This window comes from Rousettus aegyptiacus, unplaced genomic scaffold, assembly GCF_014176215.1.
Source record: "Rousettus aegyptiacus isolate mRouAeg1 unplaced genomic scaffold, mRouAeg1.p scaffold_m13_p_9, whole genome shotgun sequence".
Taxonomy (NCBI): Eukaryota; Metazoa; Chordata; class Mammalia; order Chiroptera; family Pteropodidae; genus Rousettus; species Rousettus aegyptiacus.
In genome coordinates this window covers 34,989,337-35,013,522 of record NW_023416312.1, presented here as the reverse complement: position 1 = coordinate 35,013,522, position 24,186 = coordinate 34,989,337, and the positions used below count along the sequence as shown (strand labels likewise).

The window sequence follows — 24,186 nt, the reverse complement described above, 5'->3', positions numbered from 1 at the left end:
AAGAAAGGGAAAGAGGAGAAATAGGAGGATGCGGAGGAGGAGGAGTAGGAGGAGGAGGGGGAGGAGGAAGAGGAGGAAGAGGAGACATCAAAAATATGAATAATAAAATGGCAATAACTACATATCTATCAACAATTACTTCAAATATAAATGAGTTAAATGTGTCAATGAACAAATAGGATGGCTGAATGGATAAGAAAACAAGACCCGTACATACACTGCCTACAAGAGACTCACTTCAGATAGAAAGACACACACAGTCTATGGCCATGCTACCCTGAACAAGCCCAATCCCATCTCATCTCATGAAGCTAAGGAGGGTCAGGCCTAGTTAGTACTTGGATGGGGGACCACCTAGGAAGACTAGGTGCTGTAGGCATAAAAAGTTTTTAAAAAATAAGGGATTGTAAGCTGACAAGGTCCTTGCGATTTGTGAGGCCAACCAAGGATTGCCTCGCCGCTCCCCCCCCCAAAAAAAGACGTACAAACTGAAAATAAAGAGATGGAAAAAGATATTTCATGAAAATGGAAATAAAAAAACTGTGTTAACAATATTTACTTCAGACAAAATAGACTTTAAAACAAAGGCTATAACCAGAGACAAAGAAGGATCCAGTAATCCCACTTCTGGGTATTTATTCAAAGTAACCCAAAACACTACTTTGAAGGGATATATGAATCCATATGTTCATTGAAGCATTATTTACAATAGCCAAGATATGGAAGCAACCTGGGTGTCCATCAATAGATAAATAAATAAAGAAGATTATATATATATATGTGTGTGTTTGTATATATATATTTATATTGTATTTATATATATTTATATATATATTTATATTTGTATCGTATTTATATATATTTATATTTATATATATTCAGATATATATAAAAAGATATGGTATACACACAATGGAATATTGCTTAGAAATAAAAACAATGAAATCTTGCCATCTGCAACAGCATGGATGGAGGTATTGTTCTTGCAGGGTAAGTCAGACGAGAATGACAAATGGCGTATGACTTCACTTACATGTGGAATCTAAAGAACAAAATAAAGAAACAAACAAAACAAAAACAAACTCATAAATACAGAGAATATTTTGCTGGTTGCCAGATGAGAAGGGGTTAGAGGGGTGGGTGAAAAAGAGGCAAGGATTAGAAAGTACAAATTGGTACTTACAAAATAGCCATGGGGATGTAGAGAATAGCATAAGGAATATAGTAAAACATACTGTAATAATGCTATGCATGGTGTTAAATGCATACTAGATTTATCGGGGTGATCACTTCATAAGTTATGTAAATGTCTAATCACTATGTTGTAAGTTATTTTTAAAAAGAGAGTAAAAGAGGCAACATTATCCCTGCAAAGGAGAGGTGGTGTCAGTCACAACCACAGCGACCCTCTCTCACGTATTCACCTGGACCAAGAATAGTACAGAGAAGCTTCCTAAGCACCTATCCCATTACCTGAGGAGTCTCATAAACTTCTAGGGCACTTCATGTGCTTTTCTAGGACACCTGTGAGGTCTGCCACCACTCTCAATAGATTTTTATACCCCAGTTCTTTTCCTAGGTACAAGCAGAACAAGTGGGAAGATCAGAGCAAATGCAATTGAATGCAGCAAATATTTCTGACAGCTCTTCTTGTCAATGGTTCTATGTCCTTATCTTCAGGTTGCTTAAGGTCTTATGGAGGAGAAATAATACAAAATATTGATATTACAGTGTAGTAAGTACTGGCATGGAGGTTTGGGAGGCCAAAAAAGTGGTGCCAGACCCAATGTGGGGATTAAGAAAGGCTTCCCAAGTTTGATGATATCTAAGCTCATTTTCCAATGTCACAAATGGTTAACTAACTAGAGTTGGAGGTCAAGGTTATTGAAAATTTATTTGAATATCTTCCAGAACTGGAGACAATCTTTACTTTTAAAAAATGGTTAAGTACATCATGCTAGACTCACACTCTCCAATTCTATGCAGCTGTATCCCAAGTACATAACACATTGCCTGGTGCACTGTTGACACTCAATAAATATTTGTTGAGTGCATTGATGAATCCAGGTGGAGCAACAAATATCACAGAAAATAAGATTAATACCTATACTAGTCAAAGGTCTCCAACCCTAAAAGGAAGCTATAAACAACAGCAATAATAATAGTTACATCTCATCCTCACAACAACCCTATGGGGTAGATTCTATGACTTCCCCATCTTACAGAGAGCAAGCTGAAGTTTAGTGAACCACACAGCTACTGAGTAAAATAACCTGGGTGAATCTGACTTCAGAGCTCATACTTTTAGACTACTACTCTTTATTAGCAACACATCCCCAAAGTGGGCAAAGAACGAGATTGGGCAATTCACAAAAGGAAATAAATGATTAAAAAAAACATGAAAAAATTGAGCAATCTTGTTAATAATGAAAGAAAAGCAAACAAAGCAATGCTGAGATAGCACATCTAGTGGCTATCATATTAACAAACATTTTAAAAGTTAATAAAAATAAGTGGTGGTGGCAAGTTGGTAAGAGATCAGATATGCACACTCTTATGTACCATTGGTGGGGATGTATAGGATATGCATAGGGAAAATTGACAGTATCAAGATTTTAAATATCTATATACTCTTTGACTCAAGATTTTTGGGGGGATTCTACCTTAGAAAATATATTATCATATATGCCCAAAGGTGTTTATTGCAACAGTATTCATAATTGAGGGAGGAATCCCTGGAAGTAACCTAAATTCCATTAATAAGAAAGTGTTTAAATAAATTATGACAACATTCATATCTGAAATATTATAACTCCACTAAATAGAAAGAATTTGTGTGGAAATACCTATGTGGCATATGGTCAAATGGATAAAAGGAAATTGCAGATCAATATAGAGAGTATGATCTCATCTGTGTAACTATGATGTTAATGATGATAATCTTCCCCACAGATGAAATTGCCTGGTTATGACATAGTCCTGTTGCCTTACGATTGAGAAGGGAAGAAGACAGTGAGAAGAAAGGAAGAAAAATTAAAAAGGAATGAGAAAAATATAATAGAAAAGAGAACTTCAAATTTTTAAACTGTATATTCTGAAAGAAAGAATAGTACTTGAAGAGTGGAACCAGACTGCCTGGGTTCATAATTAATCTACGTACATAATAGCTGGATAATTATCAGTTAATTACCTCACTTCTCTGAGCCTCAGTTTCCTCATCTGTAACGTGGATAATAAATATCTTTTAAGGTCCTTATGAGGATAGACTAAATTAATCCACGTAAAGCACTTAACAAAAGGCCTGATGCATAGTAAGCACTCAGTCAATATTGTTATTATTTCTTTGGATCAGGAACTGTGCTTAGTGTTTCCTGTATATGATGCTGTTGAATTGTTACAATGTCCTAGAGGTCGTCCTTGGAAGCCGACTGTTAGACAGTCCTTCCCACTTGTACTACAGTTGTTTTTGAGTTTTATTGCCTTCCTTTTATAGTTGAGGAAACAGGGTCAGAGAGGTTGTTTTGCTCAAGTTGTCCTAGCTATACATGAATAGTCTGATTCCAAAGCCCAGCAGGTTCATTTTACTACTCCAGAGAGAGAAGGGAAAGAAAATAGAGAGGGCAGAGCCCGTACTGGGTGATGGGGAGGAGGCAAGAGGGGACTACACTAGGTTTTATCTCTAGGCTAAGATACCTTTGAGGCCAATGCAAGGCCAGACCAGCAGAAGGCAGGGTGGGTGGAGCTGAGCCAAGAAGGAAGGGATAAATGCCAAGTCCTGACCCACAGCGCCCACTTGTCCTTCGTTCGTCCTCAGTGCAGGGCAACAGGTAAGAGTCACTTTCAACCTGGTATCCTCTTTCTGGTCTGCCTGTACACCTCAAGGCTGCACATGTTGACTGTCTGGCTTGGCTATATCTGACTTGGTTTTTTGAAATCTGTCTCTGTCATTTTCTTTCTTTCCCTTCTATGTTTTTTTCCTACCTTTCCCAATTTTAGCTTTCCTTTGTTTTTCTTCTCTCATTTCCTCCCCTTTGTTAGTTTTCAACATTACTCACTTCACTTCATCTCTCTCTGACACTCCAGCTTTCTCTTATTTTTCTTTCATCTGAGTTCTGTCTGTATATTTTTCTTTAAATCTCTCTTTTTTTCCTTTCTGTCTCTTCTACTCTGTATCTCTCGATCTCACTGTCTATCTGTCTCTCTCTTCCTCTCTTTTGTCTCTCAGGAAGATGTCTTGATATTTCTTCCAGCAATTCTCCATTCTTTTCTCACTTTAACTCTTTTTTTCTGCTCAACTGACAGCAGAGCTCATTGGGTCAGAGGTAGAGAGAGAATGTGGAAATGATGGGAATGATGAATTGGGTAGGGGAGATTTGAAGGAACTGAGAGATAATTAGAAGAAGTAAGGGGAAAGGGGAAAGAGGAATGTCATGTCACTGAAATGGCCCTATGCAGAAAGTCAATAGATTTGTATTCTTGCCCTAATTAATTGTGCGACCCTAGGCAAGTCATTCACCCTCTAAAAAAGTGGTTTGGCCTTTGATTTCCACAGTCTTTCCTAATTTTGATTTTGTGGTCTTCTAAGTTTTCATTTCTAAGAATTTCTGATTCTTTGCCTCCAGGCATCTAAAACTATTTATGATTCTTTCATGATGGCAAGAAGGTGCTAGGAGGGGAAATAAAGCCTGATGCTACCAACTCCTGAAATGAAGTGAACATTCCCTCCAGACTTAACTGATTGTTACAAAGCAGTCTACAAGGGCAGAGAAGGGGAAGGAATGCTGCAATGAGTGGTTTCTGTTTCTCTGCTGGGATAGAGTTGTGGTTGGCTCTTCTGATCTCTGTGACTATAGATTGGCTGCCAGCATAAGAGAGGACTTTAAGGTGCAGGGGAAACCTTCTAATCATTTGGCCCAAGACTTCACCATTATCTTTTTGAGTAAAAGTGTTGTTTTAGGAAGACCCATGGCAGGGATTGCCAGACAATGGGTCTATAAGTTGTTAAGTGGTGGAATTAAATGAATGAATGAATGAATGTTCACCAGTACCTGAAATTCTACTTCAGTTAAAAATCTGTTTCTTTGGTCACAGTCCAAAATCAAATGTCCCAGAAAGGGGCCTGTTAGTGCAGAGAGGGGATTAACCTCTGGAGTCAGGCTCTTAGTCAAGAAAATATGCAGTAATATTTGAATCATAGATCCACATTGGTTAAGTTAGTAGGCTCTGGAACCAGATCCCCTAGGTTCAAATACTGGTTCTCCTGCTTATTATCTCTGTGACCTGTACAGGTTAGTTAATCTTTTGGGGCCCCAGTTTCCTCATCTTTGAAATAAAGTTGATATTAGTGTCTACCTCACAGGGTTGTCATGGGGGTTAAATTAGTCAATGTATGTGAAGATGGACAGACAGCCTGGGGCAAGGGAAATTCCCAGAAAGGATGATGAGAACAGAGAAACTGAAACTGAAGCTTGAAAGAACTTAATAGTTCAACAAATTCCAAGAAGTAGTCTATATTTTTTGAGATCCCTGAGAATATCATGGCAAAAAGCCCCTTAGCAATGATGAGTGTATTGTACTTGTTCCATTTTTATGAGGGAGTAGGAACAGACTTTAATCCACCATCATCCTAAAGCAAGACTGGACTTTGCTTCCAATCTTGAAGGCTTTCATTACCATTACATACTTCAATATTGTCATTACTGACAAAATGAATGTTGCAGAAAGGAGTTTACAAGAGCCTGGAATCTGGCCATCTGCCTTGCCTGGCTCTCCCTGGGCTATCCACTCCTCCTCACCATTAATAGCCAGGGTCAGCCAAAGCCAGATGCTCAGACATGATTTTAGAAAGGAGCTCCTCTTCTGTCCCACACCCTGGTATCATCTTGGGAGTGGTCAAACCCCAATGGAGATAAACTCTGGGGACTTTATCTGTGGTTTGCAGGCTCAGCCCCAAGTGCTTTAGCTTTAGCAAGCAGGCAGAGGAAGGGAAACTCATCTCCAGATACAAGGTAGGCATTGGCTCCAATTCATTACCTACCATATGAGATAGGCATAAATACCTTACATTTAGCAGCTGATGAAAGCTGAGACCCAGAGAGTGGAAGTGACTTTTCAAGAATGTTCAACAGAAAGTTGGGAATCTGGAATTGAAATTTTTTTGAAAAGCTAGCATTTATTGAAAACTTACTTTATGCCAGGCACTGACCTGAAGGCTTAACATGATGGGTTTCCTTTAGTCCTTTAAATATCCCTTGGCCTTTCCCAATTTCAGGGCTCACACACCCTGCCCCACATACTAATCTATGTTCCTATGACATCCTATGAGAGTTAGAGGGGAGGATGCTCTGGGATGGAACAAGGGGAAGAGATTTCTTTGTGAATTAGGGGGAGGGTGCTTGCTTTATGAGATCTGGAAGGGAGGGGTGTTGCTCTATAGGAAGTGAAGGAGGTTGCTGTATGAAGAAGAAAGGGCCATGAGTTCCTCCTGTTCACCTATCTCCCATAACCTAAGACCAACAGGATTAGAGGTGCTATTAGATTTTACTTGGTAGCTCTCCTGGTGGTGCCAGGACCTTAGTCTTTCCACATTCCTCCATATCTTTCCCATTGTCCTATCCCATATCTTCTTTCTTTATCTTCTGACACTAGATATTCACTTTGCTTTTTCTTTTAATCTATTTCTCCCTCTTACTCTTTCTAGCTGTCTTTGTGTATCTCTCAGCCCTCCCTCATCCCAACCCCAATCCGTCTTAGCCACTTCTTTATCTTTTGATGTTGTCTCTACTCCTTTCTCTCTGTCACTCAGTCTTTCTGTCATCTCCCTCAGCAAGGCCAAGCTTCTCTTCACCTACCTCTTTTTTGTTGTTCTCCCCCATTCCCACCATTTCTGGTAGCATTTCTCTATTTTTGTTCCTGACTGACACTCTGCTACTGCTAGATTCTCTCCTCTCCTGCTCTGTTTTCTGAATGTTTATATATGTTCTGTGATCTCTCCTCATGTCCCCTTTGTATCCTATATATATGTCTCTGCCTCTATCTCTGCTTTCTCTGTTACTCAATCTCTCTCTCTCTCTCTCTCTCTCTCTCTCTCTCTATTTCTCTCTCCTTTCATCCCCTCTTTCTACCCTCCCTCACACTCTCTTTTGGTTATCTCTTTCATCTTTGTCTCTTTCCCAACCCTTCTGTATTTCCCACCATCCTTTTGTCCTCTGTTTTTCCTGAATCAGTTCTCTTTCCTTTGTTCTTAACTCTACCCTGTCCCCTTTCCCTCTGGCTTTTACCTCTTTCTCTTCCACAATTTCTGTACTTCTAACTCCACTACTACCACTGCACCTTTGTTCGCTCTCACTTTCCTTCTTTCCCTCTTTTTTCCTTTTTAATTTTATTTCTTCTGACTCTTCCCCTACTCTCCTTGTTTTCTCCATTTGAGTCCCTGATCGCTCATTAATTTACTCCCAAATCCAAATATTTATTAAACACCTACTATGTGTGTTTCGTTCCTGTTTATGATCTTCTCTCTGTCCCCTTTCTCTTTTCTGTCTTAGCCTCCACCTCTTTCATTCACCCATAAATTGTTTTCCACATCCCTTTGGTCTTGCTTTCCCCTCCTTCTCTATTGGTGCTTTTCCATGAGCCAAGAGCAAATCCAAAAACAGCAAAATACCAGCCTGGTGGCACATGGCCTGAAGGTCTTAAGGCTTGCCCTTTCATCCTATTCCCTAAATCTACTTAAGCTTGCACTTGTAGCCTTAAATTACTTCTCCCTCTCTGCCTGTTCCTGCTCAGGAAAAAACTCTGGGCTGAGCCTCAGGAACCCTGGTCAATGTGATCTGCCTGAATTGTCAGGCTGAATTGTCACTTGGCTGAGGTCAATATTCTTAGAAAAATTCTTGGTCTTAAGGTGTTGATCAAAGGGTTTGTAGGTTATCAACTCTCATCATACCACACACAATCACACTTCAACAACCTTAACTGTCACAAAGGGGGTCAGTGGCAGTTTGAATCAGAATTCAGGCTTTCTGACCACCAGTTGGAACTCCTTTTTTCACCCCTTTGTCTAACAGTCAGGTTCCTATTTCTTACTCTCTGATGATCTATTGAGACATTTTAACATTGGGAAATTTTTACCTTGGAAGGACAATAAGGGAATTTCTGGGGAGGGCAGCAAGCATTGGGTGGAAAGCTAAAGGCAAATGATAAAACACAGAAATGACCTTTGGCTTTTGGCCAAGACTTCATAATGGAATCTCATCTCTCCCACATCTTCTGCAGGACTTTAGGCTCAAGATGGTGGCAGCAGCTATGTTGCTACAGCGCTGCCCAGTACTTGCCCAGGGGCCCACAGGCCTCCTGAACAAGGTGATTAAGATTCATCAGTTCCTGTTTGGTATTGGACGCTGTCCCATCCTGGCCACCCAAGGACCAACCTGTTCTCAAATTCACCTTAAGGCAACCAAGGCTGGAGGAGGTAAGAAGGAGCTGTTGCCAAGTGGGGAGAATGTCTGGGTCCTGGAGAAAGTTTCCACGTCATACTGGCCATGAGAAGAATGTCAAGGCAGAATGAGCTGGCCTAAAAATATACCTGGGATTCTGCCAGTATCTCTAAAGAGTCTCACTCACCCTCATGCCCCTCGTACTCTATATACTCTTGCCATTATGAAACTACTTAAAATTCACTAGATCAATTTTGTTGTCTCAAGCTCTGTGCCTTTGCTTCTGTCAAATGACCTTCTCTCATAGCCTTTACCAGAGTATCTCATATTTCTCATGAGACACTTAACTTGGGCATCTCCTCCTCCATGAAGCCCGCCTAGACCTCAAGCTCATCCAATTCCACTTCTGAGTATTGTGCCCTCCTTCTTCTAGACTTCCATAGCTTATGCTCTCTCTCATCCCAGCACTGTTCATAATGTGTCTTCAGTGTGTTTCTTCCCTGCCAGTTTAGGAGCTTCCCTAGCACAGGGCCCAGATATCCATCTTTGTGTCTCTACCATAGCTTAAGACGGAGATTTGGAATATAATAGGTCTCAGTAATAATTGTTAAACTGAACTTACAATGAGAAATGCATTTCCACTTACTCTCTTACCTTTTCATAGACTCTCCAACTTGGGCCAAGGGCCACTGTCCCTTCATGCTGTCTGAATTCCAGGATGGGAAGAGCAAAATTGTGCAGAAGGCGGCACCAGAAGTCCAGGAGGATGTAAAGACTTTCAAGACAGGTTGGAGTCAAATTCCATCACATCCAACCTCTACTCCTAACACTAGAATTCATTTCACTATAGTCCTGAGATAGGCTAATCCAAGGGCAGCTACTATACATCTCATGATGGGAAGTTCAGTCTTTCCAGGGAAACCATGGTAGGCAATAGCTTAGACTGTGCACTGAAATGCATCCTCCCTAACACACATACATGCAGGGGTTCCTGTAACTTTTAGCCATTAGTCTAAATGAAGCCCTTTAACATTCTGCCTCTTCTCTCTCAAGTGGCTAAATGGATCCCAACAAGCTGGGCTTCTAGGTTTAAGCAATACTGCTCTATGACAATCTAACTTTGCATTAAAGAATAAATGTTGGAAGCAGGTACAGCTTATGCAAGGGTATGGAGCCTCAAATCAATTTAAATGGTACAGACCACTCAAGATAAGCACACTTGAGAGATGGCCACATTGTTGAAATCTGTTATAGACCCTTTTGGGATATCACTAAAGGTAAAATTTTCAAAACTGAATTTTAATGACATTGAGAAAAGAAGAATTAGTTACACCATACTACCTCCCACGTGTAAGACTCAGGGTGGCTGCCCTAGTTACTTTGCCCAAGGGAAAGTCCTGGTGGAGAGAAGTGTAATTCACCTCACAGAAGGTTTACTGACATAGGAGTCTCCACTTGGGGAGATGAATAGGGGCTCACTTTGCAGAACATTTTTTTTCTCTCTGCAGAAGGCTTCCCTGGTTCATAAAATTGAATTATCATGTGTTGTACTGAGTTTAAAGAGGAAAATGCATGCTTTCTTTATGCCCTCTCTCTTCATGGCCAATGTATCTCATACTCTCTCTCAGACCTACCCAGCTCCCTTGTCTCAACCAGCCTGAGGAAGCCATTCTCCAGTCCACAGGAGACAAAGGAAATTTCAGAGGTCACATACCTGATTCAGAACCACATAACTGGTGAGTGTTGAGGTGGAAATAAAGGGGATTGAGAACATGAAAGGAATACTGAAAGGGCTTCTGACATGGTATAGGAAATAGCAAGGAAGGACTTTGAAACCAATAGGAGTCTGAGTTTAATGCTGGCACTTGCTAGATCTGTGTGCTTTGGCAACTTAAATCACTACCCTTTCATAGGATTTTAATACTTGTCTCAACAGGTTATGATAAGCAAGAAATAAAATTACTTTTATAGATGTGTCTCTAGGTCATTGTGAGGCCTCATTAAATATTTTATTTTTTCCTATTAGTTTTTCTCTATGCTTCCCTTAGACACTCTCATCCTTCATAAAGCCTTTCTCCTCTTTTGTATGTGTTTATATTCATTTTCAAATAGAATTTGTTTATTTTCTTAGTATAAAAGGAATATGGTTCATTGTAAAATTTCCAACAGATACAGGAAAGTATAAAGAAATTTAAATCAGAGTTCTACTATCCACCATTAACTTTTTGTTGTATTTTCTTCCAGATATTTCTCTGTGTCTAAAACACACATACACACACACACACACACACACACACACACACACACACATCCTAGACTCCCTTCCACACACATTTTTATTAGGAATGTCATCTTATTGTACCCAGAGTTTGTTATTTTTCTTTGTTCACTTAACATTATGTTATGAGCATCATTCACTGTCTCTAAACATAAAGCTGCATAATAATTATTAATGGTTGAAGTGTGTTCTTTAACAGTTAATCAAGCACCTATGTTTCAAGACATTGTTTCCAATTTTTTGTGTGTATTCTTCCAGTTTATATTGTATGTTGGTTTTACATACATATAAATATGTTCCAATATAATATATGGTATTGTCTTAGACTTAGTATAAATATACTAGGGATTATTTATCTATTCCTCTCCTGGATAGCTTCTAATCTTTCCTATTACAAACAGTAGTGCAGCAAACATCATTGAATGTACCTCCTCTTCATGCACATAGGTGTTTCCTTAGGATAGACACTAAGAGGAGGAAATTTTGGGGATATAAATGTGTGTATATTTTCAATATTAATAAATATTGCCAATTAGCCCTCTAAAGTGATGTACCAGTTATCGAAGAGAGTATCCATAGTCTCTTTAGCACTTGATATTCTCAAGCTTTTAAATCTTTATCAATTTGATGGGTGAAAATTTGTTTTTGCAGTTTGATTTTCCCAAGTAAGCATCTTTTTCTACATTTGTTGAATTTTCTGTTTATATTCTTTGCCCACTTTTCTACTGGGTTGAAAATTTTTCATAGTAATTTTTCATTTTTTTAAAAATAAATTCTGGACATCAATAATGTTTCTGTTAAATATGCTGTAAAATTTCTCTAGGTATGTCAACAAGTGCATTTTAAAAACTACTGATACATATTTCCAAACATCCCTTCAGCAAAGATGCTACCAATTTACATCCCTACCTCATAAGTTCCCATTTGCAACAATCATGATTTCTGTCTCATATATAAAGTTCTAGAGTTTAACAAGCCCTTTCACACATGTTATTTCAATTTATCATAAAAATAGGGTTGCTCCATTTTGTAGTGGTAGTAGTTAAAGAAGTGGAGACTCTAGGTCACTTACTTGTAGGCCACTTACTTGCTGCATGACCTTGGTCAAGTTACCTAACCTCTCTATGCCTCAGTCTCCTTATTTGTAGAATGAAAATACCAATAGAACTTTCCACATGGGAAAGTTGTGAGAAATACATGCAACAATACCTATAAAATTCCTAAGAGAGGGCATTACATGTACTCGGCACTCATTAAATATTGGCTACAATAATATAATTAAATATTAGTTATTAGTATTATTAACACTACTAATTATTACTATAGTCATAATACTGCTATGTGCCAGATGTTAGTTTGGGTGTATTACATTCTAATTGTCATCAGATGCTCACAATTCATCAAGGAAGGTATTATTAGCCTCATTCTATAGATGAGGAAATTAAAGCTAAGAGAGAGGATTCATGACTTGCTCAAGGTCACACAACTAGGAAGTGGCAGCATGATTACTAGTAACTAGATCTGTTGATATTACTTCCCCTGAAACTGGAAGTAGTGGTTTCAGTAAGGAGGCTTCCACAGTAATCTCAGGAAAAGAGATGAGGCCATGCCAAGGATAAAAAGCATGAGTGAATGTAAAAATAAATCACTGAGTCAATGAGTAAGTTAAAGAAGAAAAGGGATCATTGAATCCTCGAAGTAGTGGGGAATTAATGTGGCTCAGCAAGTTAATGACTGATCACGTAAATGAATAAATGGAAAGCAAATTGGAAAATGCAAAATCAACAGTGTGAATAAAATATAGACTAGCCAGGAAGTGATTTGAAATGAATTCTTTTCATCCCCATCTCTACTTCTACAGGAAACCATGTCTTTGGTTATGACCAGTTTTTCAGGGACAAGATCATGGAAAAGAAACAGGACCACACCTACCGTGTGTTCAAGACCGTGAACCGCTGGGCTGATGCATACCCTTTTGCCCAACACTTCTCTGAGGCATCTGTGGCCTCAAAGGATGTGTCTGTCTGGTGCAGTAATGACTACCTGGGCATGAGTCGGCACCCTCGGGTCTTGCAAGCCACACAGTGAGTAGTTGGTGGGGGCCATGAGCTGTGTGGACACATCCAGAAAACAGCCAAAGGCACACATGGAAGGAAAAAGCAGAGCTGGCAGAGAAAGCCTGGGTTACACCATCACCTCTTTTGTACAAGTCCTCCAGCATATTTAATCGTCAGATATGAACTAAATCAGTCAACAAACCATGTTTTCTAAACTCTTGGGTATCCAGTGCTATGGAGGAGAAGATGGGAAACAATGTAAGCCCATTCTCTATGAGCTCTTATTCTGGCTATAGAATGAGTATTGTCAGAGATGGTATGTGACCTCCTAGAGAAGTTCTTCCAACTTGCTCAACTTCAGCCTAGCTTCTCCGTCCATCCCTGGGTGCCTTCGGCCTGAGAAGGAGGGCCCATGTCTCTCTATAATCCCCATCCTGCCCTCTACTTGGCCACATAGGACACAGCTTGCACAGGATCACTAAGTCAATATTAATCCCCATTAATGAAGAGAAACCTACCCAGTTCTTCAGTGTCTGACAAAAGATTTCATCTTCTTCTTGGGCACTGTTTTGTTTGTTTTTTTTTTTTTGTTGCTGTTGTTTTTGCCTGGCTAGGGAGACCCTGCAGCGTCATGGAGCTGGAGCTGGTGGTACTCGCAACATCTCAGGTACCAGTAAGTTTCATGTGGAGCTGGAGCAGGAGCTGGCTGAACTGCACCAGAAGGACTCAGCCCTGCTCTTCTCTTCCTGCTTTGTGGCCAATGACTCTACTCTCTTCACCTTGGCTAAAATCCTGCCTGGTAAGCCTGGGGCCTGAGCTTTTATCAGGGCTGGTATCCTGCACTATGGCATCCAGTCTCACTGTCTCCATCACTCATTCCTTCAATTCTGAGTTCATTTGCTCCCATTTATCTTCCTTCTTACAAACCTTACACATCATCAACACTGGATGACCATATCCTTCTCTTTTCTCCCCTTCCATACATAGGCTGAAGCCACTACTGGGGAGCATTGCCCAATCTCACAGAAAAGTAATAACATAAATTTGTCACCTCCCAACTCAACTGGGCTCTTAAAACTCATAAACAGTAATTTTATGACCCTACATTTGCTTTTTAAAACTTCCTTCCCCTTCTAAAACCTTCACTCTTAGCAAATTATCTCACATCTTACATCACCAGTCACCAGACAGGGACTCCTTTAACGTATAGCCGCCAAACCTACAAACTTATCTGATTGTTCATCTAAGCTTCTCTTGTTCCTTCCTTTTAAAATTTGAAGGTACATCTCTCCTTCTGCCTAAAGTCAATTCCTTTCCATATACACTGGATCCCACCTTCTCGCTCCCCCACTCTCAATCTCCTTAACTCATATGCCTGCCATCCTTCCATCACAGCCCCAACTTCAGATGAATATAACTCTCCACCTACTCTGTCAATCTTGGGCTTATACAATTGTTCAGATGAGAGTCACTAAAAAATTTATGGTGCCCAATCTCTACCAGGTCCTCTATATTCACAATCCTGTTTCCATGGTCAACTCTCCAAGTCTCCAGGGAAACTTTGCCAATCCTCATTCCCCTCAGCCCACCTCACCCTTATTCACATGAACATCCCCACATGTCCTTGCCTTGTTCCTTCTCTCCTGTCACAATGGGAGATGTGTCCTTTTTCTCATTGACTAATCCTGCCACTGGTGTTCTGTGTTCCATTCCCCTCTGCCTCCTCAGGAACTTTGATCTATCAGCTCCCTCTCTCCCTCCTGCATCTTCAGCCTTTCCCTTTCTTTAAACATGTTGAAGTTTCTTGCATCTAAAAAAAAATTCCCTCATCACTCTCTAGCTACTGCCCTATTTCTCTCCTTAAAACTGGAAAAAGTACGTGAAAGAAGTCTCCCCACTTGCTATCTACTTCCTCACTTCCTGCTGATTCTTCAGCACACTATAAACATCATTACTGCTTCTCAGAAACTTTTCCCAAGGTAACACATATCCCCAACAGAATTGTTTTCAGTGAACCACTTTCTCAACCATTACAATTCAACTTCTTTTCATTTCCACTGCCACTACCCTAATCTAGACACATATAATTTTTTATTTCACCTGTGCCCTCCTGAAATCTGTTCTTCACATCAGGCAGAATGATATTTTTAAAAAGCAAACCTATCTTTGTTACCCACTTGCACAAGATCCTTTAATAGATCCCCATTGCCCTTAGGACCAAATCCAGATTCTTTATCATGGCTTCTAAAGCCCTAAATAATCTGGCCTCTACCTACCTCTTCAGCCTCATCTTTTGACATTCCTCTTATTCTTTCATTCAGTAATATATTCATTCATATGTTCATTCACTCACTTACAAATCAGTTATGTTTATTCATCCATTCGTTCAAGAAATGTTTACTTAGCATCTACTGTGTACTTAGCCTTATACTGTGTATCAGAGACAGAAAGATAAAAAGATGTGATTCCTGCTCTCAAGAAACTCCTAGTCTACTTGTTCTTCATAGCAGGTCCACCATGAAGTCATGCCTGATTTCCTCAGGTATAAGTGATCCCTTACTCTAATGAAAGCCCAGAGTTACTTGATGTCAGTGTAATTTAGGGGACCAGGAATCAGCTCCCTCCACCAATTTTCCACCTCTAGCTGTCCTCCTAGCATTGCCTAGTAAACAGCCTTACATTCATCAGGTCCTAGAGAAAGGTCTTCCCCTCTCTGGACCTTAGCTTCCTCACTTATACATTGAAGGGGCTGGATCCCATGGTCGTTAATGGCCCTTCCTACTCTGACTTGCTGTAAGCTTATGATTCAAACTGTGAACATCTGATAAGTATCCACGTCATAACTATAAACAGAGGGATACTACCTAGAAAGGTGGGATTTCATCTGGACCAAGAAGAATCTAGCACCAGTTCAAGTCAACAAGCATTCTCTAGGATAAACTCCTTTCCAAGGCTTGATCTTACATGTCTAGGAGAATGAACCTAGGTCCTAGGTCCTCTAGGGAACTCTAGAGCTTCTGAGGAAATTAAAATTTCCTCTACCCCCAAAGAATCAGAGGCCAGACCAGGGTTAGAAATGACTGGAGATGTAGAGGTCAGAATTTCAGGACAGGAAAGTTCTTCCACGGGAGGAAGAGGTGTCAAAAAGACTTCTAGAGGAGGAGGAAGCAGAGCAGGGTCTTCAAAGGAAGGAAGGGGTTGGCACTCTGCCCCTGTTGCATCAGTCCCAAGGTTGAAATAGGAATACTGGGACAGAAGATTAAGAATTATGCATGTGGTTCCTCAGGGTGTGAGATTTACTCAGATGCAGGCAACCATGCTTCAATGATCCAAGGTATCCGCAACAGTGGAGCAGCCAAGTTTGTCTTCAGGCACAATGACCCTGACCACCTGAAGAAACTTCTAAAGAAGTCCAATCCTAAGACACCCAAAATTGTGGCCTTTGAGACTGTTCACTCCATGGATGGTATGTATATGTGTGTGTATGTTCGCCAACATTGGTCTCACAAAAACAAAGATAACAGCCAACATTTACAGAGTGCTTATTATGTACCAAGAAAATTTATTAGTATTTTATGTTTATTAATTTACTGAATCCTCACAATTCTATGAGGTAGGTACTATTATTTATTATTTGTATTCATTTACATAAGGAAATTGAGACACAAACAAGTGAAGTAATTTTCCCAAGAGCACACAGCCAGTAAATGCCAAAGGATAGAGGTAGTTATTATGCTGATCTTGCAGGTTAAGAAATTAAAGTTCAGAAACAGCACACAGTTTATCTTGGGTGATTCAGTAAATTGGCGCCAAAGTGTGTATTTGCTCCATAGGACATATGATTCCATTTCCTTCACACAACACTCCCTCCATGAGAAATGATGAGCAAATCAATGATCCCAGTGTCTATTTTCTACAATGGAAATTTTTACAAACCATTGCTTAGGAGTTTTTTCAAGATCCAGTATGAAGCAATGGAATCAAAACAGTTTTTAAGTCATACAGATCTGCGTTCAAAATCCCACCTCTGGCACTTACTGGCTCTATTACATTGGGTAACTCTAACTATTTGAACCTGTTTTCCCCAAGGTAAATATCTAGTTGTAAGAATTAGAGATGAAAGAAGTCATTTCATTTATTATGATTTAAGTAGAAATAAATGACCTTTACCCTCCCACCTTTTTCCCCCTAACTGAAACAATGCCCAAATCATTCTATTGCTACCCCTCTTGAGCAGAAATCACGAGTTTTAGGCATCATCTTCTGAATTTATTAAAGGGAAGAGGTCTTCACTTCATTTCAATTTGTCACTTTTCAACAAAGAAAAAGAAGAGTCCATAGTATTCCCCGATTTAGCCAGCATAAATGCTGCCAGCATCGTGTAATGGTGATACACAGCCTGTAGAACTAGACTATTAGTGTTCAAATCTCAGCATGACAGCTTAATAGCTTGGGCAACTTTCTTAATTGCTCTGTATCTCTGTTGCCTTATTTGAAAAATGGAGGTGATAATGACAGAGTAGCTGTAAGAATTAAATAAATTAATATATATGAAGAGCTTATTATTGTGCCTACTCCCACATTTCTACAACTAGCAATTAATTAAAACCATCCAATGATTGTATTTCTACAGGCAAGACTACTCTAATTCATTATTTCTCTAGCGGAAACCATGTTAGGACCATTCTACTTCCTTATATTTACAAAAGAATGGTTTCTTATTTTTGATGGAAACTGCCTAAACTGTCAATCCTAGGGTGGAAGTTCTTCCATGAAGCCATCACACTGTCCCCTTTGTCTCCGATTCCACCTCCTGTGGTTATCTCCCCTCATGTTGCCCTACCAGTTGTTCACATTCTTTAATCCTGACCTGGAGGCTGCTTCCACCTGAAGAAGCTTCTTCTGTATTCCAACTCTCTGCACCTCAGCAGTTTCTAGGGATGGAGAAAGTGTGGACTCATATCTGCGGAATGGCCAAAACGTCTACATATGAGATTCACAGCCATTTGAAGATGTTATAAACAAATATCAGCATAGAAGATGTCTAGAATAACATGGAAAATGATAAATCTGTATGAAAAATGGAGAGGAACATACATATCACTTCTAATTCATTTTCATTCAATAGATTGAGACTAAGCCTATGAGAGGCAAGGTGCCCTCATATAACAACATTGACAGAAATAAGAAATACACTCCAACAGAGGCATAGAAAAGACAGAGATAAAGGCACAAAGAAATACAGAAAGAGACACAGAGGTACAGAGAAAGTATGAAGCAGAGAGATAGAGTGGTAGACCGAAAGGGACACAAACAGTGAGAAAGAATGGAGGGAGGAAGGAGGGAAAGAGACAAAAAGAGAGGAAGGAAGGGGAGTGGGGGAAGGAAAACCAAGGCAGAAACAGAAAAACAGAGATATAGAAACAAAGACAGAAATGACCACAAAAGATAGTGACAGAAAGACAGAAAAATAGAAACAGGGAGGACCAGTGAAGAATAAATATATTGACAGAGCTGCCAACAGTACCAATTTTCATACAGATTTATCTGAAATCAGGACTGCATTAACCTATAGCGAAAGGTGACTTTTTTCAATTTATTTACACAAAGGTATCACATAGGCTAGTGCCAACCCTAAATGGAAATAGGAAGACTTGTAGGGAAAAAAAATAAAAGAAAGCATAGAGATGCTGGAAAATGGCATAAACAAGAAAATGCCATTTCAGAATGAAGTAAAAATAGAAAGGCAAGCCTTGATCATAAACTGGAGAGTGGGGGGGGGAGAGAGAAGCAAGTTGGGAGGTGAGGAGAGGGAGAGAGAAAGAAAGGAAGGAGGTAGGGAGGGAAGGAGAGATAAAATGGGAGAGCTAGCACACTTGAGCGTGAGTGAGTTGAAGGCAGTCAATACACATAAGGTTTGGAATAGTCCTAAAGTAGTTGTGGGTTGTAAATTCCAAGCTGTAAATGGAGCTGGGGAAGGGTTATGACCTCCTACCTCTATTCCTTGTTTTTGCTCAGGTGCCATCTGTCCTCTTGAGGACTTGTGTGACATAGCCCATCAGTATGGGGCTCTGACATTCGTGGATGAGGTTCATGCTGTAGGACTATATGGTTCCCGGGGTGCTGGGATTGGGGAGCGTGATGGAATTATGCACAAGATCGACATCATTTCTGGAACTCTTGGTGAGTGCCTTGGACTGCTGTTACATACAATCCAGAAAGGAGTTCCCTGCAAGACCCTTTTCTTTCTCCTCTCCAAAGCCGCAGGAGCTATTTGAGTAGAATTCACAGCCCAAGCTATGGAACTCCAGGATTCCTTCTTTCTAGTCTGTCCTCACAGCAGAGCTGCTGGAAAAAAAAATCTGGGTTTTTTGAAAAGACCCTGAGCTGGGCCAGATAGCCAGGTTCTACTCAGTAAGTGGAGAGTTGTAGTTCTAAACTCCTTTCCCACCCAGCCCCAAGCTTCATCTTAGCTCCACTTTTGGGCCTAACCAGATGAAGATCCCCACCTACCTCCTGCCTATCTTGTCACTGCAGATGGCAAGGCCTTGAAAGCCCTATCGCAAAGCAGCAGAATTATCAGCTCTGTCTGCCTTGTCATGGAAGGGTGTATAGAACTCCAGCTTCTAGTGTACATCCTTGTGTTACCTGGGGCATGACTCTGTTCCTCTGGGCACTGATAATGGGGTCTGTGCATATCCTCTTTCCGTCTTCAGGCAAGGCCTTTGGCTGTGTGGGTGGCTACATTGCCAGCACGCATAACTTGGTGGACATGGTGCGTTCCTATGCTGCTGGCTTCATCTTCACCACTTCACTGCCTCCCATGGTACTCTCTGGGGCTCTGGAATCTGTGCGGTTGCTCAAGGGAGAGGAGGGCCAAGCCCTGCGGCGGGCCCACCAACGCAATGTCAAGCACATGCGCCAGCTACTAATGGACAAGGGCCTTCCTGTTATCCCCTGCCCCAGCCACATCATCCCCATCCGGGTGAGAACCCCACCCTTCCCATTGCCTTCCCCTCCTATCTCTTCTGGAAGCCTTCCTACACCCTACAAACAAATTACTGCTCCTGTCATCAACTCTTTGCTTTGCTATTAACACTTTTTGAAAAATTATCAGCTGTTCTGGATTAGCCAGTTTTTATGGCATTAGCTATTATGTCATGATTATTAGACTGTCCAGACACTCACAATATTGTGTACCCATGACTTATAATTCAGTGTTTTTTAAACTGTGCATCAAGACTAGTGGGTCATAACATTACTTTAGTAGGTTATGACTAATATTAACAAATAGAAATTGTTGGAGTATATTACACATAGTAATGATATCATTTTATGAGAAATATGTTTCAGTTTTGTATATAATTATATGTGCACGCATGTATATATGTGTATGTGTATATCTGTATAGTACAGTCATGGTGTGAAACCTATTTCTTACTGAAATTGAAGTCAGAAAATATAAAATCAAAAGCCATGGGACTAGCTGCTATTTTGGATTTCTAACAAAGTGTTTACTGCCTTTAAAAATGAACTGCTACTTCTTTCTTAAATAACATTTACTTGTGTGTGCTGGTAAGTCAGGGTGTGGAGAGGATACTTCTCTGTTACTATTTTATAGATGAGAAACAGTCATTGCTCCTTGGGCTAACCCAATATTCACTTGACCTGGTTCAATCCACCTGCTTAATGGTAGTGATAGGAGGGTTCAGGGAGGCAGATACTGACAGGTTTTTCTCCTGAGCCTAGGTGGGCGATGCAGCACTGAACAGCAAGATCTGTGATCTCCTGCTCTCCAAGCATAGCATTTATGTGCAGGCCATCAACTACCCAACTGTCCCCCGGGGTGAGGAGCTTCTGCGTCTGGCACCCTCCCCACACCATAGCCCTCAGATGATGGAAGACTTTGTGGGTAAGTCTTCAACATGGTTGCCTACAGCACTCTCCCTCCTTTTGGCCCCAGGACCTGAAAAAGTTGAGATAATGGATGCCATTCACTTTAAAAATATATTTTTGGAACATATATTATGTGCCAGACCCTACTGCAGTCATAAATGAATGAGAAACAGTCCATAGACTTGTAGGGCTCCATTTTGGTTAAGGAGGTCATAGCATACACAATGACTTTAAAGAGTGATCAAATTTCAACAAAGACAGTGCATGGGGGAGTTGCAGGGGCAGAGAGAAGGGGCCAGACCCAACCTATGGGATTCAAGACAGTTTTCCTAGTGGAGATTAACACCTGAGCTGAGTCTTTCAAAGTGAATGGTACAGGGCCAAGAGAAGAAAGAGGGTATAGAAGGAGTATTCCTAGGAGAAGGAAGAACATGAAGAAAGGTAAGGAGGAGGGTGAGAAGCAGCCTGGGATATATCAAGAATAAGTAGGTGTTACTGGAATGTAGGATAGCAGCAATGAAGTAGGTGAGGGAAGTGTTGATCTATGAGTCTACAGAGAAGACACAAAACAGGGACTGGATTGAGCAACTTGTAGAGCTGACTGACGAGCGTGAGTTTTATCCTGAAAGATGGAAGTTTAATCAATTCAACTAAAGTTTACTGGGATCCTGTTGGGTACAGATTTTAGCACAGGGCCTAGAATAGGCAGGTGCTCATTCTAGGTCTGTTAGGTGATAGACACGTAGGCAGTCAATGGTCTAGAGGAGGAGACAGACACAGATATGAAAGTCCTCGTGTGGTACCTTAAAGTGCATATATGGTGTAAGGCATTCCAGAATAAGGGAATTTCATCAGCAAGGACCTAGAGATAGGAAAACAGAAGGCATGCATTGGCAACAGTCACTCTGTTTGTCTGGAGCGCAGACAGTATATGAGTTCAAGGAAGACAAGATAGGAGGTACCATTCATTCATTCGTACAAAAACATTAAATAATGCTAGCCAACATTCATTAAGTACTTATCATGTACCAAGCACCATTCTAAACACTTTACATGTATTAACTCATGTAATCTTCATGGGCTAGTGATGCTATTATTAGGACTTCCATTTTACATATGTGAAAATTGAAGCATAAAAATATATAGTAACTAGTCCAAGGTCACACAGCTACTAGATTTGAACTGGGGAGTCTGTTTCTACCTCCATGGTCATAACCACTCAGACTATTACTTCTCTGAGCTGATGATCCAGATTTCTGAACCTTCATCTTAGTCTTCTCAGTTGTTCTGGGCTTCAATTATAGAGCTCTCAGCACCTTCAGTTCACTGAGTGTCCACTTATACTGGGTGCTTGCAGGAAAGAAATATAAGTGTTATCCACCATGACTCCACCAGTCCTTCATACCTACAGCCAACCCATACTGAAATATTGCAAATGTTTTCTACAATCTCTCTCAAATCTATTCTTTTCTCCATGGATACTTTTTAAATCTATATAAATGTAATTTTCCCCCCTAATTTTTCTTCACTCTTGCTTCTTTCTAATCCCTTTTCCATACTGATCACCTGGGGAATTTTTCTAAAAATCTGACCATATAGCTCCCTTGCTTAAGCCTCTTCATGTTTCCCTTTTGTCTAGACTACAGCAGTGGTCTCCAAGGTGAGGTATGTAAGAGGATGATCCATAAAGTGAGGGAATTTATTAGAATCTTATGTTAACTCTTTAATCTTAAAAATAGGAAATTGAGCATTAGTAATATTGATCTTTAACATATAGAATGGCAATGATACTTGTATAGGGTATATAAACAAACATATATAGTTTGGTAGTACATGCTAAAATGTTTTTACTGATAGAATGTATAGTCCAAAACTTGGAGACCACTGGTATGTAGAGCACTCGAAGCACCTTGGCATGACATTCAGTGCCTTCAACCTGGTGATCCTTATGCCCTCATTTTTTCACCCACATTCACTTTATTTCTTCAGCTACACTGAATAACTTGTAGTTCCCTCATTTTGCTCTATTCTCTTATGTAACTCTGAGACTTTGCTAATAACTCTCCCTTCTGTTTGGAATGCCCTCCCTCAACCCTTCCTCTGACTTACTTCATTTTCTTTTATCTTCTTTACTTAATTACACATTCTTTTATTCATTCATTCAACAAATATTTATTGAATATCTACTGTGTACTAGACACTGTGTTCTAGGTACTGGGGAATTCAGTAGTAAACAACAGACAAAATTCCTATCCTTCTGGTGCTTAATTTCTAGTAGAAGGAAATAGTAAAAAAAAAATACTTTAAAAATAAGAATCATAGTTGACCCTTAAACAACACAGGCTAGAATTGTGCAGGTCCACTTCTACACGGATTTGTAAATATATATGTGTACACACACACACACACACACACAGACACACACACAGAGGCCAGGATGGTACAGATATAAATTATATCATATAAGTGTTTCCCAAACGTTTATATACCACAGCACTCATATACAAATGGTAACATTGATAACACACAATGGAGCAAATAGGAAGCTACTTCTGGTTCCATCTTGAAGGGTTGAGGGGATCAATATCTTGTCACATCTGTACTGTGACACAGGGATTAAGAAGACTTAGTCTAACCAATTCTGTCCTTCCCCTTCTCCCGACCACTTTCAGAGAAGCTGATGGTAGCTTGGACTGAGGTGGGGCTGCCCCTCCAGGATGTGACTATTGCTGCCTGCAATTTCTGTCGCCGTCCTGTGCACTTCGAGCTCATGAGTGAGTGGGAACGCTCCTACTTTGGGAACATGGGGCCCCAGTATGTCACCACCTATGCCTGAAAAGCCATCTACCTCAGATTCCCACCCCACCTGCACTTCACTTGGAACTGCACCTCCTGTCCTCTGCTTTGTTGTGTGCTTCCAGCTGACCTGAATCTGAAAACAAATAAAGAGCAAACTGCAGCATTTGTAGCCCCCTGTTGGATAGAGAACAGACAACTGCACTACACCTGATGCCCTAAGACAAGTGGCAGAACCATTAGGAAACCATAGATCACTTGTTGGTCTAACCATTCCATTTTACTGACAGGAAAAGTGAAATCCAGAAAAAGATGGCCAAACTACCCAGTAAAGTTGCACGAATTGCTGAGACACTTGGCATATTATTTGAAATGGCTCTTTTCCAATTATTTAAAAAAAAATCTGGGGACTGACTCTTCACTGGTAGGCCTGGAAACTTGGGCCTTAGATAGCCTCTGAAGTCAGGGAATAGAGTTGGCCGTAACCAAACTGCCTAGAAGAGTAGCAGTTCCCCAAAACATTGGAGGTATTTTCCATCAGAGGGAATGGATGTCTTTCTCAATCCATTATCCTCTTTCCTTCCCATAATACTTTATAGAACAAGACTTATCAGCCCCATTTCATTTTCCAAGGTGAGAAAGAGGTTGACTATAGTAAGCAACTTGTTCAAGGCAGGTCACAGCACAGTAAAACATTGGCATGGCACACTTGGGTCGACTAGGAGGC

At 40.4% G+C, this 24,186-nt stretch overlaps 1 protein-coding gene and 1 pseudogene across 1 annotated transcript; both read left to right on the top strand.

The window, feature by feature from the left end:
• Nucleotides 1–259: 259 nt before the first annotated feature.
• Nucleotides 260–379, top strand: LOC118608016 (annotated as a pseudogene).
• A 3,303-nt stretch (nt 380–3,682) lies between these two features.
• Nucleotides 3,683–23,625, top strand: ALAS2 (5'-aminolevulinate synthase 2). The gene is made up of 11 exons (XM_016137304.2): nt 3,683–3,827; nt 8,272–8,467; nt 9,097–9,219; nt 10,061–10,168; nt 12,572–12,794; nt 13,382–13,566; nt 16,054–16,233; nt 18,786–18,950; nt 19,484–19,752; nt 20,517–20,679; nt 23,336–23,625. Exons 2-11 carry the CDS (start codon nt 8,287–8,289, stop codon nt 23,497–23,499), a joined length of 1,761 nt encoding a protein of 586 aa, XP_015992790.1. The 5' UTR covers nt 3,683–3,827; nt 8,272–8,286; the 3' UTR covers nt 23,500–23,625.
• Nucleotides 23,626–24,186: the final 561 nt, after the last annotated feature.